We start from the raw sequence: 23,435 nt of genomic DNA on the forward strand, positions 1-23,435 counted from the left end.
AACTGGAGACAAACAGGTGTTTTATTTAATCGACTCCCTTTTTGTAAACAGGAAGTGATGTCACAGGGCCTGCATGAAGCGCTCCAGTGGGTCAACAGTCCAGTAATCGAGGTCCCAGCCCAGGAACCAGCCGGTGAAGGTCGGTGGTTCAAATCCCTGCTTCACCGTCACAATGGGGGTCCGCGGGTCTCTCTTGGCCGGGTCGGTTTTGATGTAGCATTCAGCTGGACAGAAGACAGACGGGTTATTCAACACATGACGGATCACCGACCATAAAACCACGAGATGATGAAAGGCAGAACGTTTTATGCCTCAGTTTTAGACTAAACTCTTCTTATATTGTGAAATGACAGATTTTAATTAGTCTTTCATAAAAACAATCTGTTAGGCTCAATGTGTGTGTTGTGAAGGACTCTCAGCTACTACCACGTCCATTTTTAGCTCAGAGTTATTTTGTGTATGTATGAGATACAGACCAGGTTATGTACCAGGAACTTGGAATATGTTCCTGGTACCTATAGGAACTGGGATGTAACATGATATAACCCTGTACTTACCCAGTATGTAACTAGTTTGTACCCGTTAACTACAGAGTAACGAGTCACGAGTCCAAACCCTGTAGTTACTCATTAAGTACCTGTCTGTTTTATGTATTACTGTCAAGCCATCTGTCTTTCAGCCACAGGAGGGCAGTAATGAGCTCAATCTATCCGTCATGTGAAGATGAAGCAGGGAAACAGGACAAAGATGGTGTCCGTCTGTCTCACCTGATGTTGCAGCTTCCTTCTTCTCCTCCTCTTGCGACTCATTTCCGATCCAGACGAAGACCTGCAGGAGGACACGGGAGGTGAGGACACTGAAAGGACACGAAGGATGATGCAGAGTGACGTTTTCATTGTGTCTGCGGGAGAGGTTCACCTGATCCCAGCAGTCCAGGATAATGACATCATCAGAAGCCAGGTCATCCTGTGTCAGCTCTCCTGGAACCTCCTCCATCTGAAAACGCAGGCAGAACAAACCTGAACACCTCTAACAAGCTGATGCTTCAATCAACCCACCAATAACAACACAGGTCAGGGTGACTCCGCCCACCCGACAACAGTCACGTGACCACACTGACGTACCATGAAGTTCCCCGTTTTGTTGGAGCAAGCGAAGAGGCGAGGAGGATGAGCATCCATCTTGTTGCTGAGCCGCTTGGAGCGACAGTAGTCCTTCTTTCCTCCCAGGGCTTCCCAGAATGCATCTGGAACCAGAACCAAAACCAAGCAGCTTTCATGATTCTGTGGTCTTTAACCGCTCAGGTCGCCCCGGTAGACTACAGACATCTGACCCACCTTCCTCCTGCCCCTCATCCACCTGGGTGGGGGTCACGTTGAGGAGCCCAGCCACGTATTCGGCTCCGCGAGCTTCGGCCGAGCTGCTGCTGACTCCTTTCCACATCCAGCATCCCGAGGAAGACACCAGGAGGTAAACATCGTTGGAGTTCAGCTGGGAGGAGCATGCATCGATCTGAGGAGGACAGGTGGGTCAGTCCGGTTCTAACTGGACTTAGTGGACCCAGATTACGTCCCAACAGTCACAGCAGATTAAACTAACATGCAAACTAAGAGCTGAGGCAGAAAACAACTGAGTTTGTTTGGTTCTTGTAGATATTTCTCATCTGAAAGACTTCCTCACATCTAATGGAATTTGGAGAAGTTTCCAAGTGTGGAGGTCACTCTTTCAAGTCTGTTCTTGTGACCTGAGCGTTTATTAGGATCATTGAGGAAAAGACATCAAGAACTGAATCAAAAGTTGGACAAACCACTTTGGACTGAGGAGCCTTTCTGGACTAAGACGTCCTGGAAGAGGACCACTCCTGTCTCGTCTCACCTCCACAGCTCTGGTGTCTCCAGCCGGGTTGGCTCGGACCTGAAACAGGCGGGTCTCAGCAGGTTCTGACTGTCCGCCATCTCTGGAAGTCCCACCCTTGTAGACCACCATTGGTTTTTCCCCAAATAGGCTCATAAGGTGGGCTGGCTCTTTGCCCTGGACCACCCTCACCTGTGCAGACAGGTAACAGGTTCGTGCTCAGAGGGTTAAAGTCACAACACTGTTCCTGCACCGGTGTTCCCAGTTAGAGTACCTGAACAGCACCACCTCCCAGGTCATCATCCATCTTGACAGCAAGGATGGCCGACGCCCCAACTTCATCCTGACTAGACTCCGCCCCCTGCCTGGAGAGAGATTAGCCGGTTCCTGTCAGTAACTCCAGCTGTGACGTGCATCTGTCCTCCATAAACAACATCCTGATCTCACCATATGTAGATGATGTGGCCTTGTTTGTTGTTGTGCTGGTACTGGTACTGGATGATGTAACTGTCCCCTCCGTAGAACTGACCGAATGACGCCGAGTCCACCAGAACCTTATCGCATCCTTCGATTCTCCAGATCTGCACACAGATGGACGGCTGACTGGTTAACCATCAGAAACTCACCGGTTTATGATTTTTATTGCCTATATTGACCTGATTAACTTTAGAAGCTTCAACTTTTATTTATTCTTTGCCAGATACCAAACACAAACCAGGTCAATCGTTTTCACATTCATGCTCGTTATGAAAAGGACGACAAGGTCCTAAAACGTGTCACCTGTTTCTCTCCGTCCCCCCGGTCCACCATCCCGTACTGCGCTGCCATGGAGTCCGACTGGTGGAGCTTCGACACGTCAAACGGCACCTGTCCAACAGGAGGAGTTAGTTTTGGTTTCAGGACAGGTCTGGATCCGTTTCTGAGCCCGACCAGCCTACCTTTTTGATCTTTGCCAACTTATTGGAGACGTAGGCTGTTCCCATGCCAACAGTGTCCTCAGGGTTCTTCCAGTGTTTGAAGAACTGTTTGAAGAGCGGCGTCTCTCCGTGCTGAGGGAGGACCTGGACCTGAGGGGAACCAGAGGTTGGACTCTTACAGCAGGTAAAGGTGTCACAGGTGTGTCAGGGTTGATCAGGAAGTCTCTCTCAGGTGAGTCTGAGTTCAAACCTCATCTGGCTTCATTGTGTTTACCTGTGTGTGTGGAGGGTAGTTCATCTGCTGGATGAACTTCTCTGAACTCTGAAGAACAGCCTGACGTTCGTCGTTGTTCGCGTCTTTACCTGCACACACACATACACACACTCCATGTTTATTACAGTCAGCAGGTGGTCAGGCGGCCATCATGAGTCGCCTCAGGGACCTAAATCAGCTCCACAGACCTGTACTACCAAACTGGTTCAACAAATTCTGGGTTTATTTAGGAGATGTGGTTTAACAAACCAACTCGGTCAGTCGACTAAGATTTCTGCACATTTCTTGTGTCGTTTCAGCTTGTTGTTGAGCGCTTCCTGATTCCTGTAATTTGTCAGGTGATGTGAAGTCTTCCAGTTGGAACCAAACTGAACTGGTTCCTAACAACATCTGTGAATGTCGCACAAACTCCCGGCTACATTTGGGACAAAATGTGCCGCGAGTGCACGTAACCATCTGTTGTTGTTGTTGTTGCATGGAATTCTTCTGACGTTCACGTGATATTCTTGCAACAAAACTGCACATTTTTGACACCTGCGACTGTGACGTGCGACACTGATGCCACAGCTGACCGGTGTTCAACCAGCACAAAGCTCTGACCTTTCCAGACAAAGATTTGTCCGTTGGCTCCGTTGTCGAGGATGAAACACTCTCCGGGCTCCAGAGCATCTTGGCAGAACGGGTTCTGATCCGCAACCAGGGTCACCTCCATGTCCCCGCCTGCGTTGGACACCTGAGTGGTAGGTGGAGACAGAATGTCAGTTTAAAACAGAAGGAGAGCCTTCACAGGAAGCTGATTGGACAAAGGATTAGTCACCTTGTAGAGCTTAGCCACATTCCTGTTGGACACGTCTGTCTTGGTGTCATCATTTTGACATTCTGGAAGTTCTGGTTTCTCACCCAGAATCTGAAAGACACAAACAGGAAGTGACCAAAGCAGGTATCAGCTATAAGAGCCCAAACACTCCCACCTGGTTCTCTCCCCTTCACCCCAAGAGGCCAAAGATTCAGGCTAAATGTAGGACTGGGAGCGTAACAGGAAAAGCTGTTGGTGTCCTCTGGGCTCTTTGCTACCTCCCAAAGAACGAGAGGACTATAGACATTAAAATATTTCCTTATATTTCCATGAGTCTGTTCCTGAGAAACAAAGTCCGAAGAGGTTTAAAGGCCTGGATGTCAAAGTGGGGACAAACTTATGAAAACAAGAACTAAGGTGGACATTCTGGTTAACCAAACGGAGCATCGAGCTGTTTAACTTCTTAAACCAGAAAGATTGTTTCAGATATTTAAATTTTCACTGATCAGTTTAAGAACATAAAGATTATTTAGGTTCCTTCAAAAAACTGATCTGATTAAACGTGGCGGCCTCCAGTCTGATCTGATCCAGTCTTGGATCAGATCTCATGTTTCTCAGGGTCTCGACGGACTGTTCTTGAAGGAACACTGTATTTCTTGGGTCAGTATGTATGCAGACTACCTGTGAATTTTGCCGGGAGTTTGTGTGATTCCAAGGGGTAAAACTTGTGTCTTTTCTTGGAATTTTGTGTCTCCATCTCGTTCCCAACAGTCGCAGCCCGTCGAGACGCCGCCTTCAGTCTTATCAACATGCAAAACTGCAAACTGATCGCTGGTTTGTTTATTCAAATAGTTTTAACAGCAGAACATCATCAGCTGACAGCTGGATGCTGAGGCTGTGGAACCTGATGTTCATCGGTCTAAGACTGGAAGCCCTCGGAGAGCGAAGGCCACGTGGTCGTCCTGATCCTGATCCTGATCCTGATCCTGATCCTGATCCTGATCCAGAACACTCCATCAACATCTCTTCATTCTGAGTTTTTAATTTATCTTTCTAACAGACGGATGGACCAACACGCCCTCCTCTGTGGGGAACATACGTTTCCAAATTTCCTCGATGTTCTGAGACTTTTATTTTCTTGATGAATTAAATGTCCTCCACAGGAAGTGATCATGAGGCGAGTTTCAGTCACATTACCTCCAACATCTCTGCTGGCTCCTCCCCCTCATTAACGACCTCGAGCTCTGCCCGCCCACACCGCTCGTTGTCACGGATGCTCTTGGACACCTGTTGAATCGAGCAGTTAGTCGTCTGACGTCTCACCTGATGCCACGGTATAAATGATGATGTCATCGCTCACCATGGTCGCCTTCAGCCTCTCAAACCGGTTGCTTTGGCTGCCAGACCACTGGATGATTTTCTGTTGAGGGAAAAGACTCACCTTTACCTGAGTCAGCGTTCTCACTGTCCTGTCTGGAGCTTCTTTTGGACTACTTCCACATGCTATTAAATCTCAGAACGTTCATCTGAATAATGTCCTGTTTAGTCTAACCTGCCCCCCACCACCTGTCTCACCTGTCCCCCACCACCTGTCTCACCTGCCCCCCACCACCTGTCTCACCTGTTCTCCAACACCTGCCCCCCACCACCTGTCTCACCTGTTCTCCAACACCTGTCCCCCACTACCTGTCTCACCTGTCCCCCACCACCTGTCTCACCTGTCCCCCACCACCTGTCTCACCTGTCCCCCACCACCTGTCTCACCTGCCCCCCACCACCTGTCTCACCTGTTCTCCAACACCTGTCCCCCACTACCTGTCTCACCTGTCCCCCACCACCTGTCTCACCTGTCCCCCACCACCTGTCTCACCTGCCCCCCACCACCTGTCTCACCTGCCCCCCACCACCTGTCTCACCTGTCCTAGGTCCAGGATGAAGCTGTCTCCCTTGTTGAAACTCGCCCAGCTGAGAAGAACTTCTGTTGCCCTGACGACACGGCGACCTTTGACCTGCAGCAGTCTCTTAACGTCCACATCATTGGTCTCCACGTGTTGAAACCCTGAGGCCACGCCCCCTTTCTGTAAAAGAGCAGACAGGAAGTCCACAGTGTTGTAATGGGGGTTTGGGGAACCTATGGCATGGTTCTGGTGGTTCTGGTCATGTGGTTACCTTGTACGTGAGGCCCGATTTGAAGTACCCGCTGAAGGTGGAGGACTCGTGGCCTTGGATCTCCCGGTACTGGATTGGGGCGCCCTGCAGGAAGTCGTCCATCTGGACAGCAAGAATGGCTGCTGCTCCACCTTCATCCTGAGAGCACTCAGAACCTGAGGCGGAACCAGACAGTCAGAGAGCAGAACCAGCCACACCTGAACATCTGAACACATAAACCCCTGAACATCTGAACATCTGAACCCCGGAACCCCTGAACACCTGAAGCCCTGAACACCTGAACTTTTGAACATATGAACACCTGAACACCTGAACGCCTTAACCCATGAACACATGAACTCATGAACCCCTGAACACCTGAACCCCTGAACACCTGAACTCCTGAACACCTGAACCCCTGTACCCGGTCCAGACTGACTCAGGTTGTTTACTGTTGTTGTTTGTTGTTGTCGTCTGCCCTCACCTTGCCAGTAGTGCAGGTCGTACTGCATCCTCCCTCCACGGTTGCTGGTGCTGTTCAGAACCAGGTAGGCGTCTCCGGTGTAGAACTGTCCATAGAGGCTCTCAGGAACGGGAACCGGTTCCATCTTCTCCACACGCCACACCTGAAGCCCCGCCTTCTTACCGGCACGCTCAAACTCTGGGTGGGAAACCATCTTGTCACCTGTAGTGGGTAATAATGTGGTCAAAAAGTTTTCATGTTTAAAAAGAAATAAACTTTTTTTTCTGTGAAACACGAGCTGAGCAAAAATGAAAATATAAATAATATAAAATAAAGGAAATGTTTAGATTTTAGAGCTGCTGGGTTTATTCTGTTCATCACCTCATTTAAACTTTGGAGAAGTAATTAGAGTTTATTTCTCTCCCAGCAGCTGAGGAGAAGTTACAGGTCAGAGTGCTCAAACCTGATTGGTCAGAACGGGGCTGTGGCTCGAAGCTGATTGGTTCAGACAATGGAAGCAACAAAACAATGAGTGTTTGTTTTAAATTATGAAGTGTTTTTATAAAAGAGGAAGATGGCAAATAAATGAGCCATGCTTCCTGTAAATTGGAATATTCCAAATAAAAAAGTAAAATCAGATTTAAAAACAGAGCATTTCACAAACAAGAATAAATACTTTAAAATGAAAAAGAGTCATTGTTCACACTGGATTTCCTGGTTTCTACTTCCACATACTTTGTTTTAATTATTCTGTTTATTTGTCAGAACGTTCAGGAGAGATGTGCTGCGACGTTTGGTTTTATAACCTTTATACTTTTTAAAATATTTACCTTTATTTAAAATAAAATTCCCCATAGATTCCTTTAAAACATTGTTCTCCTTAAAAGCTGCTTCACCTACTGGCTGTTTTTCTCTTCTTATGTCACTTTTTTGTAGCTTTTAGCTTCTTCTAATTTATATTTTTGCCATATTTATTTGCTGTTTTTTGCAGATTTTAACTTCAGGAAGGTCATCAGCACTCAGCTGCGTTTTTTGCAGAAAATGTAAATTTTTTTAGTTCTTTTATGTGTTTGTTCTTTTTCCACACGGCTCCAGTTCTTCTAAACTAAAGAGACAAAAAGATAAGTTCTGTTCAACTGCAGGAACCAAGCAGCTGCAGGAAACAACTTTCCTGTTCCTTTTTTTGGTATTTTATGAATCCTTCTGACATGATAAAGGATTCCAGCAGCTTTCTGTTGGGTAAACGTTTTAATGGAGGATATTTTAGTGAGGTAAATAAACTCAGTTCCTGTTTGAAGCCTGGCGTGTCCCGAGCGTCGAGCTGAGACCTGAACAGGTTCAGTCAGCAGAAAACTGCTGCTTGTTGTGTTGTTTACTGCTCTGATGTTTGTTGTTTACACGTCAGAGTCTGTTTGGTTCTGAGCAACATGAAACCTTCCTGCAGCAGCTGGTGAGAGCACAGAATGAAAAGAGTCACACCTGAAACCCAGACCTACGAGTCCTGCAGGTAGACTGTAACACTTCGATAATATTACCTCATTTAATAGATTTACCCTTAAATCTCTTTTATTTTGACCTTCACACTAACATTCATGCAGAACCTTATGCTTTCAGGCGAGAGAACTGCTGAAGATAAGAGGAACAGAAGCTGCTCCTGTGGCCTTCAGACGGTTTCAAACAGGTAAAACTCACCTTCAGCGTCTGTTGGAAGTCTTCCTCAGCTGGTCACAGGCAGCACTGACAGAGGAGGGTGTGGACGCAGGTAACTGTACCTGCTCCCCCCTCCCCCCGCCGTCCTCCGCTCGGCTGGATGAGTCACACCCAGCTGAGTCAAGCATGAACAAAATAACAGGTGAAGCAACTGAAATCACCTGAGAGGAAACGGCTCCATTGTTCAAACAAACTGCCGCTGGGTGAAAACCATCAGTTGTACTGAAAAAAAAACTCCAGAGAGCTCTGATGGTCACATCTGAGTGTTTTCTGTAAGAGATAAAAGTTTTAAAAAAGCGTTTGCTTCTATTTTCTGAAGAACAAAGTCTGAACTCAGATACAATGTAAGTCAATGAGAGTTTGGGTGTGTGCTCTGCAGTCTGGCAGGATTTGAAAGAAAACAATACGTCCTGAAGCAGGGAGAAACACACGGGTTTAACGAGGACAAAAACACCACGATTTGATGTATACACTGGAGAGGAAGTGTAAAGACAGCTGGAATTTGTGACATCACTGCAAGTTAAACTTCCGGTGGTAAAATCTGCAAGAAAAGCATCAAACTTAAACTGGGATTGTTCAAAAACTGTTAAAAACAACAACTTTCTGCGACCCGTTTAAAGTCTGAATGACTTTAAAGTCAGAAGATCTGTGACCAGGAAAGAGACGATTTGCTGTTTATTTTACAAAGATTTCGTACAATAGTACAGACAGTTGGTCCCATTAAAGAGATAATTTATCCTTTGGCATTATAGTCATGTTCCAAACTGACCTTAATTATTGTAACTGAGACATTGAGTCTGTTTAAAGGGAACAAACAGTCTCTGGCTGGTTTGGTTTGGTTGTGTTCTCCACCCAACATGGAGCAGAGAAAACAAAGAGCTGCTGAGGAGTTCAGAGACAAGATTATAGAAGCTGAAGGCTACAAGACCATCTCCAAGCAGCTCCATGATCCTCTGACCACAGCTGACAGGATTAATAAAAGATTAAAGGTTAATAGAACTGTAGCCAACCTCTCAGGATGTAAACACAAGAGGTAATATGACCTTTGATGTAAGTTTTTCCTCCGTTTTCCAAAGCTGGAGGTGTAGCGAATAGAAAACCATGATGGAAATGAAAGAGTAATGGCTGGCTTGTAAGAAAGATGTTTTAATGGTCATGCACCCTAAATAAAACATTAAAGTATAGACAGTAAAACAAACCTGATCACCATGTGAATGAAAAAAACAAATCCAAGGTTCGTCCCAGTGATGTTACGATGAAGTGGCCAAAGAAAACACCAAAAAAACCAAAAACCTTTGTTTCGTTTCAGTTGTTTCAAAAGTATAAAATTACGGCTCAGCTGGGGTTTTATGTTCAACCAGACAGACCTGTTGTTTCAGTTAGTTCCTTCAAAACAGTGAACACAAAAACCAACAATGGAGAGGCATTTAATTACTTTAATTTACTGAGATGATAATAATGTTTACTGGCTGCGCTGTCCTCTCTAATTCATCAGCCGTCTGTTTTTAAAGTCATGTTTCAAACATTGACATATACCTGTCGACGACGGTGACTTGTACTGCAGGTAAAAGGTGTTCCTGTTTTTAAACTTACAGATATTTTATTACACAATCCATCATTTTAAGTCAGACTTCTGTGGGTCAATATCACAACGGTTGTTCCAAATGGAGAAACGGCAAGCCATCGTCTGGCTGCTGTTTGAATCATTTCAGGTTGTTTGTCAGTATTCTGGGTGGAGCAGTGGTGCAGTGGTTACAGGTGTCGCCTCCCAGCTGGAAGGTTGCAGGTTCCAGCCTGGGGCCTTTCAGGGTGGAGTTTACATGTTCTCCCTGCATACATGTGGGGTTACTCCGGTTTCCTCCCACAGACCAGAAGCATGCAGGTTAGGTTAATTAAACTGCGACCTGAATCCGAATTTCGTACCACATGCAAGTGTGAGCTGGTATGAATCCTTGTGACGTCACCGGCATGACGTCCTGTCCGGATGTGTACGTCGTCCATTTGGGTTTTATTTTGAAAGCGCTAGACCGGAAGCGTATATGTGGAGCTGGCTCCAGTCAGCTGTTGGTTTGCGTCAACATGTGGAAGTAAACAGATCCGAACCTGGTACCGGACGGCGAAGCAAACATGGAGACGTTCAGCAAACTGAGCAGCATGTTGCTGCGCGCGCTGGAGACGGTGAGCTAGGCGGCTCGAGGACGTTAGCTCGGCTAGCTTCCGGTGAAAAAGTTGATCGAAGTTCGAGTTAATGTGGAGAAAATGTTTAAACTTTATTTATTTTATAATATTTATATGTCCCGATGGTTGGAGACCGTGGAGGACAGAGAGAGAGACGCTGTCTCCCGGTCTGTCCTCCTGTCTGTCCCCTGGTTTGTCCCTTTATTAGCCGGCCTAGAGCTAATTGTTGCTAACGGCTAACTGTTTACCTGCTGCAGGTGAGCGACTGACTCTGCGCAGAAACTGATCCGCCAGATGTGTCACCGATAAAGTTTTAATAAGAACAAAAAGCTTTTTTAGTCCAGATTAAAGCCAGGAAGGTTCAGATTTCTCTCAACCCACCTTTAAATAAAAAACAAGTTTACATTTATAACAAGAGTCACTCAATATACCTGCTTCTGGGGTCAAAGGTCAACTTTATTTTGCTTTTTTATTTTACTTATAAGCTCAAGGTTACAACTTTTTCTGTAAAAACTAAAAGTTTGTGTTTTTGATTGAACAAAAGCAGGATTTAAAATATTGTACTTGGATGTTTGTACTAATCCGGTTCTGGTCCAGTTCTGATCTGTCCTGTCCGTCTGTCTTTCAGAGGGAGCCCACCGTCGACCTGCTGGACTCCTTCATCGATCACTGGAAATCCATCACTAATTACTACATTCAGACTACAGGTGAGCAGCTGTTACCTGCAGGTGTGTCCCGAGTGTCATCTGATCAGCTTCTCACCTGTGTGTGTGTGTGTGTGTGTGTGTGCAGATGACAACCGTCCCGTCTCTCAGACTGACATCCCGTGGCGTCTCCGACAGATGTTAGACATCCTGGTGTATGAGGAAAAACAACAGGTGAGGCACAACATTAACAAGTTCAGACGTAGAACACGACTGCAGGAACCTGGGGGTGCAGATTTATAGCTTTCATGGCTCCTGGCAGTCAGAAAGTCTTTATTTTAACTTTTTAGTAACAAAGTATATAAAATAAAGGCTTCTTCTTCAGGTTTACTCATAACGAGTGAGTTTTATTTGTTCTGACATGTTCTTAGAACGGAGGGAAGGTTCTTGTGCTTTTAACCCCACCTGTCTGTACTGATCATATTGATTGTGTTGATCAGGCCGTGGAGGACACCGGACCCTGCCTGGAGTACCTGCTGCAGCACAAACTGCTGGAGACTCTGTGCACGCTGGGCAAGGCTCAGGTAAACTCACCTGCAGCTCTGAGACTGAACACGGACCGTGTTCTGATGAGAACTGATCCTGGATCAGACTCGTCAGCAGGCTGACTTGATGAAACGGTTTATTAAATTGTTCAGGTCTGCCCTGAAGCCTTCGTACGGCTCTCTTATTTATGATTGGTCTGAAAAATTAAACATTTGTTTTTATTTATTTAAATGTGTTCAAACATGAATCAAAATACAGAGAATGGTACAAAATAAGAGTTTATACATTTCTAAAAAGATAGAAGGGAAATTATTTAGTTTAACCTTTTTATACTTCTGATAATGCTGAGGTTCATGGATTCTTAAGGTGGATCAGAATCTGACAGGACTTTTCTGTCGTCTTGATATAAATTTGGTGTCCAACTCCTTTTGAGCTGCAGCCCCAAACCATGACAGAACCTGGATTCTCACCATCTTGTCTGACTTCTGACTCTGATTTGAAACTTAAACTTTTATTTTCTCCAGTTCTAAAGAAACTAAAATGTCTGACCAGGTGGATTGTGGAACTTATTTTGCAACACGAGTAAAGAGTTTTGGTTGCAGAGAGTTGAGAAACGAGGCTGTAAGCAACATTAAGGTGTTAGGAGAACGTGGGCAGCTCCAGGAGGCTGAGTCTGCAGCGGCTTTGAATGTGGTCCATCCTGATTTCATATCCTCGAGTCGAAGATTTTTCAAACAGGAGCCTCTTCCAAACACACCCGCTTCTTCCTCATTCCAGTGTTAGGAGAGGTTGAGCACATGTCATAAATGTGTGGAAACATGTCTGAAGGATGTAAGCAGATTTTACATCTGTGTGGAAATTGAACGTGTGGAAACATGTTGAACTAAACACAATCAACTCCTCCTCCTCAGTATCCTCCGGGGATGTCTCAGCAGGTCCTGATCTTCTTCTTTAAGCTGCTGTCTCAGATGCAGAAACCTCTGCTGCAGCTGGTCGGCGTCTACAGACCTGTGCAGGTAGGTGTACGCATGACATCACACTGTGAGACAGCGTGATGGACTGAAGCGTCTCTCTGCTCCATCCTCAGAAGCTGATTCGTCTCTGTGCACTTCCTGGTTCCCGCACTGAGAAGGAGGAGGCTCAGTTCCTGTCGGCCATCTGCTCCCGGGTCAAACACGATCCGCACACGCTCAGATACGTCCTCGAGGTGAGCAGGTGAGCGGCGGGTTTCTGATGTGTTAACGTCTCGATCTGATTACGTCATTCATGTTTTCAGCTCTCAGACCGACAGCCAGCTTCCAAAGAAGCAGAGCACAGCTCGCAGGCATCCAATCACAGCACAGATCCACCCTACAGCCAATCAGGGTCCGCCGCCTGCAGCCCCGTCCAATCAGGGTCCTCCACCTGCAGCCCCGTCCAATCAGGGTCCTCCACCTGCAGCCCCGTCCAATCAGGATCCTCCGCCTGCAGCCCCGTCCAATCAGAGAGCGGACTGGTGTGGGCTCTGCTGCAGCTCACCAGGGCTCAAGTGAGTTAACAAAAACTCATCAGAAGAAAAATCATTTTCTCCAGCAGGACTCCTGTTAGCTCCAGGTGCTCCGCTGCGAGCTCCGCCCCTGTGATGTCATCACGGTGTCGTCGTGTTTCACCAGAGGCTGTCGGTGAGCCACAAGGCCTGCGAGAGCCTCCTGGTGCTGTCGGGTCTCCTGGACGGATCCTCAGAGGAGCTGCTGCCTGCTGGGATCCTCCTGGGGGAGCTGCTGGCCAGGAGGCTGCAGGAGCTGCACCTCCTGCTGCCGCTGAAAGAGCTGGATGCCGCCGAGCTGCGGAGCTGGCCCCCCACCTCCTGGAGGTAGGCGGGCACGGCAGGTTACCACGGTAACAGCCCCACGCAGCCAGGTGATGACTGAATCTCCTGTGTTGATCTCAGGTCAGACGCGGAGCCGGGTCACATGACCAACTTCTTTACCTGGTTTGACTTCCTGGATCACCTGACGAGAGAATCTCCAAAGGTCGCTACTGCCGCAGTACTACAGTACTACTACAGTACTACAGTACTAGCTGCTGATACTTGTGACCTGTTCCTGTGTGTGTACGCGTACAGGTGCTGGCCGTGCACGTGTCCCGGTGCGTTGCTCAGCTGTGGCTCGTGGACGCTCTTCATCCTCAGCTGCTGCACACGTACGCTCCTCCTCTGTTTCCTGATGCTTGTGTGTTCTCTCCTGAGGGGGCGGAGCCTGTCTGATGTCCAGGTGTGTGTGTGTGTTCAGGTGTGAGCAGGTGGTTCTGGTGTCCACCTCTCTTCTCTGTGCTGCTGTCAGACTTGTCCAGTCTTCGTCTCTGCTGGATCAGATCGTCCACTTCCTGTTGAGGACGCCGTCTCTAATGGAGCTGCTGCTGCAGCGCTGTGACCACATCTCTGACCAGGTGAGGCCTCCGCAGCAGGACACGCCCCACACACACACACACACCTGTCCGCTCAGCGTCTCTCTTTGTGTCCTCAGATCAGCATGGCGTCTCTGTCTCTGGTGGAGGAGTTGTTACAAAAGCCTCACGGGGACATTTTGGACGTCCTGGTGTTACGTTTCCTGCAGAGTCGCAGTTACCTGTCCTCATCTGTCGGAGGACTGGAGGAGAGACACCCTGAGAGCAGCGAGGACAGCGAGGACAACCAGTAGGTCTAGAATGATTGTGTCCCTGAGAGACAGAGAGTTTAAAGTGTGTGTGAGACTGACAGGTGTCTCATGTCCATCAGAGACCTGGAGGAGGACCCCTTCTTCTCCGACAGCTTCTCCGATGGCCCTCCTCCTCCTCCTCAGTCCTCCACTGCAGACGTGGTCAACAGGTAACAGCTGGGGACAGCAGGACACACCTGTGGACCAATCAGATTAATCTGTTCCATCCGAGCAAAGATCTGACAGGTTCTGACCCGGTTCTGTTTGTGTGTGTAGCTTCCTGTGTTTGGTTCCGGTTCAGGTCCGATCGGCCCACCTGCTGCAGGAAGGAGGCTACGAGTCCTACGTGCACGACGCGCGCACGCTGGTCAGAGCACACACACACCCACACACGCTCGTTTTATTCTCACCTTTCTTTATCTGTTGCCATGGAGACAGCCAACTCCATATGTGTAGTGTACAGTTACCATGGTAACACCTGCTGTAATGTGTCACCTTTGATCCTTTTATTCGATTATTTTGATTCAGTTACCTGTTCCCTCAGGTAAAGAGCGTTAGTGTGTTGTGTTTTTCATGTTCTGCGAACTCACCTGTGTGGCTCCGCCCCCATCAGGTGAGCCAGGGTCAGGCCCTCTCTCTGTCCTGGAACTGGCAGCAGACCCTTCCTCCTACCTGTCCCCCAGGTGAGGACGCAGACTTCTTTGAAGGTCACCTGCTCAGAGTTCTCTTTGATCGACTTGGACGCATCCTGGAGCAGGTACGCCTCCCTCCACCTGTAGGCCGGGGCTCACCTGGTTACCATGGTAACTGCGCTGCGTGTTTTTCAGCCGTACGAGTTGAACCTGCAGCTGACGGCCGTTCTGTCCAGACTGTCGGCGTTTAGCCACCCCCTGCTGGACGAGTACCTGCTGAACCCCTACATCCATCTGTCCCACTGCTGCAGGTCGCTGTTCTCCGTCCTTGTCAGGGTAAGACGGGCTGAGGAACAGACAGGTGGAGAGACGGGCTGAGGGACAGACAGGCAGGTGGAGAGATGGGCTGAGGGACAGACAGACAGGCAGGTGGAGAGACGGGCTTAGGGACAGACAGGCAGGTGGAGAGACAGGTGTTCCTCAGAGCCCTGAGACCTCAGTGTCTGCTGGTAATCTGTTCATTATGGAGGTTTTCAGAAACGGTGATGAAGCAGTCTGAGTTCAATATGATACTAACTCCTCATCCTCATCATCCTCACCTCATCCTCCTCATCCTCACCTCAGCCTCACTCTCCCATCAGTAAACTTTGATCATAGAGTTCTCAGCACCCAGTGGTGTGGGTGTTTTAGCGTTTTTGTTAGAAAATATAAAAAAAAAGAAAAAAATCTGTTTTAAAAAAAATATCCAGAGGGGTAGGCGGGGCTTCTGTGTTCACCTCAGTTCTAATTGGTTCATTCCTGTCTGTCCCTCCTGTCTGTCCCACCTGTCTGTCCCTCCTGTCTGTCCCACCTGTTTGTCCCACCTGTCTGTACCACCTGTCTGTCCCTTCTGTCTGTTTCAGGTGATGGCAGAGTTGATGCAGAGGATCCAGGATGTCTCTAACCTTTCAGACAAACTGTTGGACACCAGGAGAAATCTGCTGGGACTGAACACCCAAACTGGGTACCTGTCTGTCTGTCTGTCTGTCTGCCTGTCTCTCTGTCTGTCTGAATCCAGTTTTCTCTTTAAAAACTTTATTTTACAGCATAACAAAAGTTGTTTTTAATAGAAAAAGTTTGAATTTAAAACAGAAAATAAATAAAATTGGTTCCACAGAAATTATCCGTTTGATTAAACCTGAAAATAAATATTTTTCCAGAGAAGTTCACGTTGAAGAATCATCACGTTTATCAGTAAATTAAACTTTCCTTTTTTCTCAGGAGATAAAAACAGAAGTTTGTTTTGTTAACATTTAGTCTCAAATGATCGGTTTGTTCAGTCGGTGCCTCTCTGCCCTCATGTCAATACTCACCTGGTTCACCTGGTTCTGCCTTTGTGGGCGTGTCCTCAGACTGGAGCACCTGACGCTGCTGAGAGGGGTCATCGTCCTCGAGGAGTTCTGTAAGGAGCTCGCTGCCATCTCCTTTGTCAAGATGCCGCTGGAGCAGGACTGACTCACCTGAAGGAAGACCGGCTCACCTGGGCTGATCCGCTTCCTGTTCCTGGTCGTGAACAGGTGCACTCAGCTGCAGGAGACACACCTGAATGGACCACCAGGCAGGTATGTGTCACCTGGATCAGAGTCCAGTTTGATCAAACCACAAACTGACTCGTGAACCAGGTGATCACCTGTCAACAGCGCTCTCTAAAGCCCCGCCCACTTCGCCCTGCAGCAAATCGAGCGTCTCCTACCTGTTGCGAAGCAGGATTTTATTTATTTGTGTCGACAGTTTGCACAGAAGAGAACATCACCTGTTACAGTCACGACCAATCAGGCACCGCCTGGAAAATCACCTGATATAAAAAAAATAAAATCAGTGATTCAAGATGGGACCGAATGTTCCAGGTCAGGTGAGGTTCTGTACGAGAACACATCGGACTGAAAGCAGAACCTGAGGCCTCGGCTGGTCCAGGATCTGCTGCGCTGCTAGCAGGACACAAAGGATGTCTTCAGTTTTTATTTCACCGTCAGACAGTTTATTTGTTTAAAGAACACAAAGTGCAATTCAGCAGTTTTCCGCCAAAGAAAAGTCACGACGCCGCGGTGGGTCATGTGACCAGGAGGCGTGGCTCTGCTTCACCTGATCAGAGCTCGTTACTGGATTTAATGTAACTGTGAAGTTTTGTACCAATGTTTATTTTTAAACTCATAACCAGAAATAATAATTTTATCTGTGGAAATGTGTGTTTAAAGCAGCGACTCATCAGAAAGCGTTCAATAAATCTGTTTTCTGATTAGAGAAGGTTTTTGTTGAGGTTTTTCAGTACCCCCATCCCATCAGAGAGGCACAGAGAGACATCTGTTCACATCTGGCTTCTTCTTTGCCTGATAGAGCTTTAAGCAGCATTTGTGGACGGCACGGTGAACTGTGTTTACAGACAGTGTTCCTGAGCAGAACAGAACCAGAACCTGTCAGCCTGGTGAATCTCTGCCCATCTTCAGCCTGTAAACGCTCTTTTTATCTGCAGTCCTCTGACTGACCTGCTGATAATTAACCTCATTAGTTATAAATGTTCCTCCAGATGTTTCTGACTTTACAGCCTTTTGTTGCTCTTGGATCAACTTCTTACAGATGTGTTGCTGCCAGCAGATTCCAAATTAGCTTTTATATTTAAAAAAATGGTACAGTTTGCTGTGTTCCACTGAATAAAATATGACTTTCTGAGATTTATAAATCATTGCATTCAGTTTTTATTTAATATTTAACTTTTCTGATTTGAGGTTGTACAGTTTAGTTGACCCAGTTCCACAGAAGGAAATAAAATGTTTAAGTATTACATAAGAACATGAAGTGAGAACCTTTTATTACATAATTTCTATTTCTTGCATCATTTCTTGTCTTAAACCTTTCGATCAGCAGGGGGCGCTGCTGAAGCTGGAAATGAAGAAAACATTTTATTTATTTTATTTTACTGGACATCTCTGGTGTTTTCACGGTAACAGACCTGCAGTCTGACGGTACCGGATGTTCTGGATTCCAAAATAAAGCGACTTTTATTGTGAAGGCGTGAAGGGTGCACGCGCGCGCGGTCCCTCCCTGCAGCGGAGCGAAGAGGAGGAGGAGCTGAAGGTCACAGCAGCAGGAGCATCCTCATCCTCCTCATCACCACCGGACCGGACCGGACCGGAGCGAGCCCCGCAGCGCCCCGCAGCGCCCCACCCGCCGCCGCCATGGGGAACCGGGGCATGGAGGAGCTGATCCCGCTGGTGAACCGGCTCCAGGACGCCTTCTCCTCCATCGGGCAGAACGCCGAGCTCGACCTGCCGCAGATCGCGGTGGTGGGCGGACAGAGCGCCGGGAAGAGCTCGGTGCTGGAGAACTTCGTGGGCAAGTGAGTCCGAACCGAGCCGAGCCGAGCCGAACCGAACCGGGCCGGGCATAACGTGTGCGCGTCCGTGCCGAATCGGGCCGGAGTCTGTAGGCGCTGTCACGTGATGACGGTCCGCGTTTGATCTGCTGAAGCTGTTAATGATTGATTATTGATGCTGCAGCTGCTGATCAGGTGTTCTGCTCACGCGCCAGATTAACAGCTGGAGCTCAGGGAAATGACTGATTTATCAGAGGCAGGAGCTCACCTGTTCTCACCTGAGACAAGTGTGTGTCTGTGTGTGATCCTTTTAAAATCATCTTCAGGTTCCAGCTGATGAGCCTGTCAGGTAAAACTCAGGGATTAATCTCCCAGCAGCAGCTCCTGCTGTTGCGTAACACACTGAGGATGGATCTCTGAGGATTCCTGAGGGTCCGATGGGCCCTGCAGGTCTGAGGGTTCCTGCGGGTCTGATGGGACCCTGCAGGTCTGAGGGTTCCTGAGGGTCTGATGGGACCCTGCAGGTCTGAGGGTTCCTGAGGGTCTGATGGGCCCTGGAGGTCTGAGGGTTCCTGAGGGTCTGATGGGCCCTGGAGGTCTGAGGGTTCCTGAGGGTCTGATGGACCCCTGCAGGGTTTCAGATGTGATTCTTCAGATCGCAGTCCTCAGGAGTAGTTCTGAGTGTCGGTTCCAGCTGTGAGATCTCTGAGTCCTTCAAGAACTCTGACCCGTTCAGATCCTCTGAGTGTCTTACTTGTTTGGACTCGTTCAGAACATCTGAACCAGAACCAGAAGGGTTCAGGTTTGAGTTCAGGACAAAAAGAATCCAGCAGACCCTCAGTCGTTTTTCATTCTGTGGTTTTAGCACCAATGTTTGGACCGGTCCCGTGTGAGACTTGTTGTCCACATCCTCTCTGGTTTTTAAGATGGACACGGCTGTGTCTTCAGAAAATGTGAGCCATCTGCTGTACGTTCTGCTCATCAGAACCAGAACCTGGCAGGTCCAGAGACCAGACTCTGTTCCTCTCATGTTCTCCAGAGAACATTCTTACTCAGACTGTAGGTGGCGCTGTGCATGTTTAAATGAATTTAGGACTGAAGCTGCAGCTCGGTTCTGTGAATCTGCAGGAAGTTCCTGGTTCTGATGCTATGAAGTGTGAACATCAGCGTCTCCTCGGCGCTGATGGTCTGTAGTTTGAGTCCTGCTGGCAGCTGACGCCTGATTGGCTGAATATTTTTATCTTCAGCCTGAGGCGGGGCTCTCTGTCCGCATCTCTGCTCCCATTGGTCCCTGCCGGTCACATGACCCAGGAGTGCTTCAGTCAAAGCATCGCATGACAATACCACCGTGACGTACGTGTGTGAGAGACTCTGCAGGGGAATCTCTCACACACACACACACTCTCTATCAGCGTGTCGTGACGACGGTTCTCCTCGAGCTGCAGATTCCCACCAACAGCTCGGTCCAGTTTACTTTATCTTGTCTTACAGACACCGGCTGCAGGAGGATCCTGTTAGAATAAATTAATCCTCTCCTGCTAATTATCTAAATGTTCATGTTCCTAAAACATCAGGTGGAGGAGGAGAAGTCAGAATTATTGATTAATGCTAAACCAATTAATATTCTTTTGAGTCCTTAATCCTCAGTCTTTCTCATCCAAAATGAAAATAAAATAAATCACTTTTACTTGTTATATATGGTCCAGCAGGCCCTTATTCTTATTTTTCTTGTTCTTTTTGTCTGACTTGGTATTTAATACAGATAAAGTCAGAATAATGAGGGATTTCCAGGGGTTTTAAAAGTTTCAGGAGGTGGAGGTTATTTAGAAAAAGTAGGAAGTCCACTGAGTGAAGCTGAGCGTTGAAGGTACGAGGCGATTGCCCAAGAGGGGTCTGAAAATCTTAAATTTAAAACATGGCATTTGGAGCAAATGGTTGGTTGTTTGAAGAGTCCAAAATCAGCAGTTTGTGAGAACAATTTGTTAAAATCTTTGGCTTTTTGGAAGGATTCATTTAGCCGAGACAAGGAAGTATCTCCCGAGGCAGGAAAGCTGAAGGAAGCCATCTTGTAAAATAGATTTGAATAAAAACATAGAGTGGAGATTTCAAATAGATCGTCTTGGCATTCTTACTGGTTAGTAGAATCCAACGGTTCTTTTCTCGGACATTAATCTGTCGTCCACTGCCTGGAAAACGACGCAGTGTCACGCCCCCAACATCGACCAATCAGAAGCCTCGGCAGATAAATGAGAACTCTAGTCCAATCAGTGATGGTGTCAAAGATGGCTGCGCCGACAGGTCAATAAAAATAATCAAAAACAAATTTGAGGAGGAAGAAAATCACCATTTATTGTGAATGAAATGACATTTTACATCGTTGCTAAGATCGGGGATAACAAAAGGACTCTTCTAGGCAAACATTAACAAACAAACATCAAAGTAAAGATCAAATACTATTTAAGGAAATGTGGATTTTTATGCCTTAATTAACAAATTAACAGGTAAAGCTCATTTATTTGTCAATAAAAGTAGGTGTGGCATTAATAAGCTCCTCCCTCCTAACAGGGACTTTCTCCCTCGTGGATCAGGAATCGTCACTCGGCGCCCCCTGGTGCTTCAGCTCATCACCTGTTCGACAGGTGAGACTGCAGAGACACTGTGATGTCATTAATCTGATGTCACTGATCTGATGTGATGTCACTGATAAGCTGTGATGTCACTGATAAGCTGTGATGTCATTAATGAGCTGTGATGTCACTGATAAGCTGTGATGTCACTGGTAAGCTGTGATGTCACTGATAAGCTGTGATTCGTACTGCTCAGAGTATGCAGAGTTCCTGCACTGTAAGGGGAAGAAGTTCATTGACTTTGATGAAGTTCGTCAGGAGATCGAGGCTGAAACGGATCGAGTGACGGGACACAACAAAGGGATTAGTCCTGTTCCCATCAACCTGAGAGTCTACTCTCCTAATGGTAACTCACCTGACACACCTGAAAGGTGCCTGACGAATCACCAGGTGTCTGTGCTGACCCTGTTATCTGTGTGCAGTGCTGAACCTGACCCTGGTGGATCTTCCCGGGATGACAAAGGTCCCGGTGGGCGACCAGCCGCCGGACATCGAGCATCAGATCAGAGAAATGCTCATGCAGTTTGTCACCAAGGACAACTGTCTCCTGTTGGCGGTTTCTCCGGCCAACTCCGATCTTGCCAACTCAGATGCTTTGAAGATCGCCAAGGAGGTAGATCCGCAAGGTCCGAGTCCACGTCCTCCTGCAAACTTGACCTGCATCACGTCCACCTGAGGTCAGAGAGTAAAGTCTGTCTGTGTTGCAGGTCTGAGGACCATCGGCGTCATCACCAAACTGGACCTGATGGACGAGGGAACCGATGCCAGAGACATTCTGGAGAACAAGCTGCTGCCGCTGCGCAGAGGTATGACATCACAACCAATCCTGGCTCCTGATTGGTTAGCAGCTCTTTATTAACTCAAATATAAAGTTACTGCAAACAGGTGTAGAGTAAGAATCCAGATGTCCACTCAGAGACACGACAAAGTCCAGGTTTTCATTCAGAGACAGAACAGAGTCCATGTGTCTAATCAGAGACACGAGAGTCCAGGTGTTCTCTCGTTCTCTGGTCTCAGGTTACATCGGGGTGGTGAATCGCAGTCAGAAAGACATTGATGGGAAGAAAGACATCACGGCAGCTCTGCAGGCTGAGAGGAAGTTCTTCCTGTCCCATCCTTCGTATCGTCACCTGGCCGACCGCATGGGCACCGCCTTCCTGCAGAAAATCCTTAACCAGGTAAACCCGCCAGATCTGTCCTAATTCAGCTCAGAGTTGGAGACACAGGGTTGTTAGAGCTGAGGTTAGCTGCTGCTGCTGCTGCTTCTGCAGGTCCTGTGGACATCCTGTTCTGTGACGGTCCTCTAACGTTCTGTAAGCAGGTTCTAAAGGCAGGTTCCCAGTCAGCAATGAATTCCTGCTCTTACCTGTCTCTAGACAGGTCCGACAGGTCGGAGGTTTCATTTAAAAGATGCTTTAGAAAGTTTCTATTGGTTCTCAGGCTGGTTTCTGACCCAGATCAGAAGTTTCTTCAGGTTGGAGATCTTCTGCCCCGTGGTTCTGTGTCAGTGTGGTTCTGTTGTGTTGGTGTCCACAGGCTATCTGACCCACAAACTCACACAAAACACCACAGGGACGGAGAAATCCACTGCACTGTTCCAGATTGATCCAGCTGCACCTCTGCTGCAGTAACACAGCATCTCTCCGTTACCCCTAGCAACTGACCAACCACATCCGGGACACGTTGCCAGGGTTACGCAGCAAACTGCAGAGCCAGCTGCTGTCCATCGAGAAGGAGGTAGAGGAGTACAAGAACTTCAGACCGGATGACCCGAGCCGCAAGACCAAGGCCCTGCTGCAGTCAGTACCAGTACACAACAAAGTACTACTCAGAATAGCACAGTACTACTTTAAGTGTCTGGTGACTGACAGAGCCGTGCGTGTTTCAGGATGGTGCAACAGTTCGCTGTGGACTTCGAGAAACGGATCGAAGGTTCTGGAGACCAGGTGGACACATATGAGCTTTCAGGAGGAGCGAAAATCAACCGCGTCTTCCACGAGCGCTTCCCCTTCGAACTGGTCAAGGTAAACACACACAGAGTTGTTGCCGTGGTAACGTGTTGCAGGACGTCCTGCGGCGGGTAAACAGATGTTGATCTGTTCCACCTGCAGCTGGAGAGCGATGAGAAGACCCTACGGAAGGAAATCAGCTACGCCATCAAGAACATCCACGGAATCAGGTGGGTTTCATGTCTGCAGGAGTCTGTGCAGCTTACCTGGTTTGTAGTTGTTACCTGTGTGGACTCACCTGTGTTCTGCGCTCAGGACGGGTCTGTTCACGCCTGACATGGCGTTTGAGACCATCGTGAAGCGTCAGATCGCTCAGCTCAAAGAGCCGTGCCAGAAGTGTGTGGATCTGGTGATCAGCGAGCTTGTCAACACTGTGAGGCAGTGTACACAGAAGGTACTACACAGTACTACTGCACAGTACTACTACACAGTACTACCCCTCAGTACTACCCCTCAGTACTACCCCTCAGTACTACCACACAGTACCACCACACAGTACCACCACACAGTACTACCACACAGTACCACCACACAGTACTACCACACAGTGCTACCACATAGTACCACCATACAGTACTACCATACAGTACAACCACACAGTACTACCACACAG

The 23,435-nt window shown here is 47.8% G+C and overlaps 3 protein-coding genes across 7 annotated transcripts in view; 2 read left to right on the forward strand and 1 right to left on the reverse strand.

Annotated features, from left to right (window-relative positions):
* Positions 1 to 8,297, reverse strand: LOC108248099 (gelsolin-like). 3 transcript variants are annotated; one of them, XM_025010669.2, is made up of 18 exons: positions 6,474 to 6,674; positions 6,011 to 6,165; positions 5,758 to 5,919; positions 5,202 to 5,261; positions 5,039 to 5,128; positions 3,863 to 3,952; positions 3,646 to 3,778; positions 3,046 to 3,134; positions 2,793 to 2,921; positions 2,635 to 2,721; positions 2,302 to 2,435; positions 2,129 to 2,219; positions 1,876 to 2,046; positions 1,338 to 1,512; positions 1,125 to 1,246; positions 919 to 996; positions 768 to 828; positions 1 to 224 (listed from the first exon to the last, which is right to left on the reverse strand). In XM_025010669.2, exons 1-18 carry the CDS (start codon positions 6,664 to 6,666, stop codon positions 61 to 63), a joined length of 2,184 nt encoding a protein of 727 aa, XP_024866437.1. In that variant the 5' UTR covers positions 6,667 to 6,674; the 3' UTR covers positions 1 to 60. The 3 variants fall into 3 exon arrangements, with proteins under 3 accessions (XP_024866437.1, XP_037830836.1, XP_017292100.1); XM_017436611.2 differs by adding an exon at positions 8,145 to 8,297 and having other exon boundaries at positions 61 to 224; positions 768 to 996; XM_037974908.1 differs by having other exon boundaries at positions 768 to 996.
* A 1,739-nt stretch (positions 8,298 to 10,036) lies between these two features.
* On the forward strand, positions 10,037 to 17,115 carry fam160b2 (family with sequence similarity 160 member B2). The gene is made up of 18 exons (XM_017436565.3): positions 10,037 to 10,340; positions 10,969 to 11,047; positions 11,133 to 11,218; positions 11,485 to 11,568; positions 12,442 to 12,546; positions 12,618 to 12,737; positions 12,807 to 13,058; positions 13,183 to 13,382; positions 13,461 to 13,542; positions 13,635 to 13,711; positions 13,801 to 13,957; positions 14,035 to 14,204; positions 14,286 to 14,375; positions 14,482 to 14,572; positions 14,819 to 14,962; positions 15,033 to 15,173; positions 15,740 to 15,840; positions 16,229 to 17,115. The coding sequence occupies exons 1-18, from the start codon at positions 10,290 to 10,292 to the stop codon at positions 16,329 to 16,331; spliced, it is 2,133 nt and encodes a 710-aa protein (XP_017292054.1). The 5' UTR covers positions 10,037 to 10,289; the 3' UTR covers positions 16,332 to 17,115.
* An 806-nt stretch (positions 17,116 to 17,921) lies between these two features.
* The window catches only part of LOC108248097 (dynamin-1-like), a 16,963-nt gene continuing 11,449 nt past the window's right edge, over positions 17,922 to 23,435 (forward strand). Inside the window, exons 1-10 of one of the 3 annotated variants that reach the window (XM_017436607.3) lie at positions 17,922 to 18,210; positions 20,752 to 20,825; positions 21,010 to 21,159; positions 21,236 to 21,439; positions 21,521 to 21,619; positions 21,831 to 21,991; positions 22,470 to 22,612; positions 22,702 to 22,837; positions 22,925 to 22,992; positions 23,078 to 23,216. In XM_017436607.3, the coding sequence (XP_017292096.1) occupies positions 18,050 to 18,210; positions 20,752 to 20,825; positions 21,010 to 21,159; positions 21,236 to 21,439; positions 21,521 to 21,619; positions 21,831 to 21,991; positions 22,470 to 22,612; positions 22,702 to 22,837; positions 22,925 to 22,992; positions 23,078 to 23,216 (1,335 nt within the window). In that variant the 5' untranslated portion in view covers positions 17,922 to 18,049. The remainder of the gene's footprint in view (positions 18,211 to 20,751; positions 20,826 to 21,009; positions 21,160 to 21,235; positions 21,440 to 21,520; positions 21,620 to 21,830; positions 21,992 to 22,469; positions 22,613 to 22,701; positions 22,838 to 22,924; positions 22,993 to 23,077; positions 23,217 to 23,435) is intronic. The other 2 variants (XM_017436608.3, XM_017436606.3) reach the window with 2 other exon arrangements.

This window comes from Kryptolebias marmoratus, linkage group LG1, assembly GCF_001649575.2.
Source record: "Kryptolebias marmoratus isolate JLee-2015 linkage group LG1, ASM164957v2, whole genome shotgun sequence".
Taxonomy (NCBI): Eukaryota; Metazoa; Chordata; class Actinopteri; order Cyprinodontiformes; family Rivulidae; genus Kryptolebias; species Kryptolebias marmoratus.

Bases quoted from the DNA above. Each gene is read 5' to 3' on its own strand.
- LOC108248099 (XM_037974908.1), bottom strand. From the start codon at position 6,666: ATGGTTTCCCACCCAGAGTTTGAGCGTGCCGGTAAGAAGGCGGGGCTT. The intron at 6,166-6,473 runs GTGAGGGCAGAC...GTTCCGCCTCAG, and splicing joins CGACCTGCACTACTGGCAAG to GTTCTGAGTGCTCTCAGGAT. The intron at 997-1,124 runs GTACGTCAGTGT...CTGCGTTTTCAG, and splicing joins ACAAAACGGGGAACTTCATG to ATGGAGGAGGTTCCAGGAGA.
- fam160b2 (XM_017436565.3), top strand. From the start codon at position 10,290: ATGGAGACGTTCAGCAAACTGAGCAGCATGTTGCTGCGCGCGCTGGAG. The intron at 11,569-12,441 runs GTAAACTCACCT...CCTCCTCCTCAG, and splicing joins GCACGCTGGGCAAGGCTCAG to TATCCTCCGGGGATGTCTCA. The intron at 12,738-12,806 runs GTGAGCAGGTGA...TCATGTTTTCAG, and splicing joins CGCTCAGATACGTCCTCGAG to CTCTCAGACCGACAGCCAGC.